The 4,286-nt window shown below is 35.9% G+C and overlaps 1 protein-coding gene across 1 annotated transcript; it reads right to left on the reverse strand.

Annotated features, from left to right (window-relative positions):
* Window positions 1-1,184: 1,184 nt before the first annotated feature.
* Window positions 1,185-2,776, reverse strand: LOC132636872 (uncharacterized). The gene is made up of 3 exons (XM_060353934.1): window positions 2,642-2,776; window positions 1,624-2,129; window positions 1,185-1,537 (listed from the first exon to the last, which is right to left on the reverse strand). Exons 2-3 carry the CDS (start codon window positions 2,013-2,015, stop codon window positions 1,447-1,449), a joined length of 483 nt encoding a protein of 160 aa, XP_060209917.1. The 5' UTR covers window positions 2,016-2,129; window positions 2,642-2,776; the 3' UTR covers window positions 1,185-1,446.
* Window positions 2,777-4,286: the final 1,510 nt, after the last annotated feature.

Consider the following 4,286-nt stretch of genomic DNA (forward strand, 5'->3'; position numbering starts at 1 on the left):
AAAAGAATCATGCTTTTATAAATTCAAGAACCTCATAAGGATCACGAAATTCGCAAGCTTCTAAAATTTGCGGGAATAACGATATTATGGATACGACACTGAGATTTATAACAGAAAGATCATGCCTTTAGAAAGAAGGGGAGTAGCCTTAACATACCTGGAAGAAAATTCTCGACTTCTAACTTACTTCCCGTCTTGCACCTCTCTTAAGAATTATTCGTAGCCTCGTAACCTACCTATACAACCATTCATACTATTATTAGAATCATCATCATACGCTCAACTCGAAACATTAATTAAAATTCTTTTAGGTTCTGTCGAAATTCGGGCAGCATTTCCCCTGTTTATATGCCTCGCCCGAAATTCCAATTCAATAACCAACAACATCAACAACAATACCAATAGTCGTAATATCATTTCCAACACCAACATATGCCATAAAACAACCCACACACTATTTTCCAAATTTCTCGACTAACCCACTTGTGATATGACTATTTAATAATCTTTATTTCCGTAAAGAAGCCGAAATTGATACTAACAACATCAATAACAACTTCCCCAACATCCTACAAGATAAATATATGTTTTTCCATCCAAATTTCTCTTCAACCCTTAATCCATAAATCAAAAACATCAACACAACAACTACAACTTTTATTTCTTGCAAATATTCCTTAATCAAGGTTGATAAAGAGAAGTATTTAATGATTCATACCTTATTTTTATGAAGGTTGCAAAATCTTCATCATTTTCTTGTTCCCAAGCTACTCTAACACAAAAATGAAATCATCATCGCGTCTACGTGTTGGTCGGACTTCGATTAGTACTCCGTAACTTAAAATTTTGCTCAAAATCTTCAATTTTATGTGATGTGAGAGCCCCTTTTGGCTGCTGAATTCTCTAGAAATTTTGAGAAGTTTTTAGATGATAAAAAATGGGGGTTTGCCCCTTTTTATAAGGGCTGAAACGGCGTCACTGTAGCTACGGTACTGTAGCGGTAGCGGTACTGTAGCAGTGCTGTTTCTGCGCGACAGTTCAGTTTATAACGTCTATAATTCTCTACTACGAGGTCCTATCAACGAGCGGTTTGTTGAATTACAAACTAGACTCGACGAACTTCATTTTAGGATTTTGAAACGCCTTAAAACTCCAAATATACATAGAGATATACCCCTCCAAAGTTGACTAAAAATCCTTCCAGCATTTCTCAAATTTTCGTCGAACTTATTTTCTTCAATTTGCTCGATCTCAAAATATTCCGAAACTCTCCATACATGATATTTATCACTTATTATACTAATAATGGCCATGTTCTCGTGTTTCAAAACACTCTTTCCCGATTACGACTTACGAGATCGTAATTCGTCTTTTTATTTCGTTGTTACATACTTCCCATGGCTTGTATCTTCCAAAACATCATGGGAGATCTCCTATACTTCGTTGCTACGGTGATGTACATGTCATGCTCATGCTCTGAAAGTGTGGGGTGTAACAGAAATAATCAGCAAAGACAGCAACAAAAACTCCGCAATCACTGTAAACAAAAAAAACATATTATCCATGAGTTAATATAAAAGCAGTAAAAACAGTAAAGTAAACTAAAGTGAATAGAAAAGATACCTATTGATTTGTTGTGGCAGGTTATCAACCAGATTTATCAGCAAAGCATCACTTTGAGTTTTGTCAATGCCCCTCTTAACATTGAATTTGGACTTTTCTAGGAAGTACGGTAGCAATGTTTTGTAAGGTAACAGAGTTTTCATAACAAGTTTATCATTTTTTGAATCACGTTGGGAGTCGTACACATGGATACACCAATCACTGAAGGTAAAGACACCCAAAATCCAATGTCCCAATTTAGATTTTCCCCGATCAACATAAATTGGGAATAACACATGATCAACTTTGTGCCAAGCTACATTTGTATCACAACAACAACCTCTAATGTACTCTTCTACTCCATGCTCTTTTGGGATCGCATAAAAATCTTGACCTTTTTCCTCAAACTCCATATAGAGTAAATAAAGCTTCTTGTTGAAATAAAAGTCTGTTGTAGTAAACTTTACGGCAAGATTAGGTCCATACTTTGCCTTCTTCCTCAGATAGTAAAATATGACATCCAAATGCTGAGACAAGAAAAGAAGAACACTGAATATACAACACATATACCAAAAAATACAAACATATACAGGCATATATCAAAAAGTATACATGCACATATACAGATTTATACAAACATATTCAAGCATATACAAAGCATTTACTTAAGAAACAAGCAACACTCAGGAACATGTAAAGATTCAGAAACAAATGAATGGCAAGCCCAAAGGCAATCAATATCAACAATACAACAACGCTACAGGAGCAGAGGACGGCAAGTTCCAAGGAACAAAAATCCTCAAATGAGAACAACACATATACAGATTTATACAAAAATATACAGGCATTGATCTATACTTAGCTCACATATACAGATTTATACAAGCATATGCAACAGTATATGCTCACATATACAGATTTATACAATCATATGCAAAAACATGTTTGTGTATGTACATCAGGACATATACTCCCACTATACACAATTAAACAAATATATACAAAATTATACATTTTACGACAGAAAAAATAGTAATACCGTGTCTTTCAAAGGTCGACCACTATGTGCAAGCGCCTCGAACCAGTCCTTCTTGTTTATATGACACGAGCCAAAAACAAAATCTTCAGGGAGATCATTTTTTCCGTCATGATATAGAGTTTTGGGGCTTAAAAATCATGAAGAAAAGAACACCATCAAGACATTTGCAAAAGTGTAAAAACCAGAACATAAAAAGCTTAAAATGAGTAAAAGTTGCTGTCGTGTCATATTCATCCCATCCTCAACGAATGCCACAAACTCTTGGGCCAAAACCGACAAGGGATTAAATTCATCAATGTCGCTCATGAAAGGATGCTTGATATCAAAAATACACTTGGATGTACCCAAATCAAAATCTCCCACATATGGATCTTGGGCTAATTTTCCTAGAAATTTCTTTCGTGCCAATTTTTCAGGAGTCACGTCTTTTTCTTCAACTTCCATGACGAGTGGTCTAGGAAGCCCAATCTGGGACATTTTTATCTTAGCAACCTCTTCATCACTAATATCCCAAGGTCTAGGGAGCACAACCTGGGACATCTTTATATTGGCAAAGTCTTCATCAGTAATACCACACCAGGGATCGTCCTTGACACCATCAACTGCTTCCAATTAGAAAGAGGAAAAAGATTAATAAAAACCATGGTTTCTTTTTTGCAGGACTGAATGCAAGTAAAAACTTAAACACCAATTGGTATGACAAACCTGATTTGCTGGTTTTCAGGAAATATAGGAAGGGAACTAAACATGTTATACAAGATCTGTTTATTGACTATCTCTCAAGGTGTGGTATTGTCACTTGGTGCCCAATCTGTTGAGAGGTTAACAATAGACAGAAACTGCTATACTTCAGGAAGTTTCAAACATATTTGTACCACTGATCATATTTATCTGGGAAAGGACTTGGTACAAGTTTGTTTCATAACTACAAAATTTGGCATTAGATCCTACTCTATTTAGACATGGACTTCTACAGTATTGGCAGCAGATGTATGACTTCTACAGTAAATCATACCATCAGTAACTTCCTTGACATATGATTTTGTTAGGTCAGGTTGCATGTTTACTTCATGCACTGGCTCGGGGGGCTCAACACCATCACTTGCTACCAATTAGACAGAGAAAAAGATTATTCAAAAGGTTTCAATCTGAAGGCAGAAAAAAAAAAGACCAAGTACAGGACGAAAATATACCAGGAAGACCATCAGTAATTTGCTGATTATGCACTTGCTCGAGGGGGGAACATCACCACCCTCTTCATTTCCCTTGACACTTGACATATTTATATTAGCAAAGTCTTCATCAGTAATACCACACTAGGGATCGTCCTCAACTGCTTCCACTTAGAAAGAGGAAAAAGATTAATAAAAAATGTAAAGGCAGAGAAAGAAAAAAGAAAGTTCATTGAAAAATACCAAGATGACCATCAGTAACTTCCTCATTTTCCTTGACACTTGATTTTGTTTGGTCAGGTTGCATGTTTAGTTCATGCACTTGCTTCGGGGGCTCAACACCATCACTTGCTACAACTTAGACAGAGAAAAAGATTAATCAAAAGGTTTCAATCCGAAGGCAGAAAAAAAAGACTAAGTACAGGACGAAAACATACCAGGAAGACCATCAGTAATTTGCTGATATCCCTTAA

Source organism: Lycium barbarum, chromosome 1, assembly GCF_019175385.1.
Source record: "Lycium barbarum isolate Lr01 chromosome 1, ASM1917538v2, whole genome shotgun sequence".
In the NCBI taxonomy this organism is placed as follows: domain Eukaryota; kingdom Viridiplantae; phylum Streptophyta; class Magnoliopsida; order Solanales; family Solanaceae; genus Lycium; species Lycium barbarum.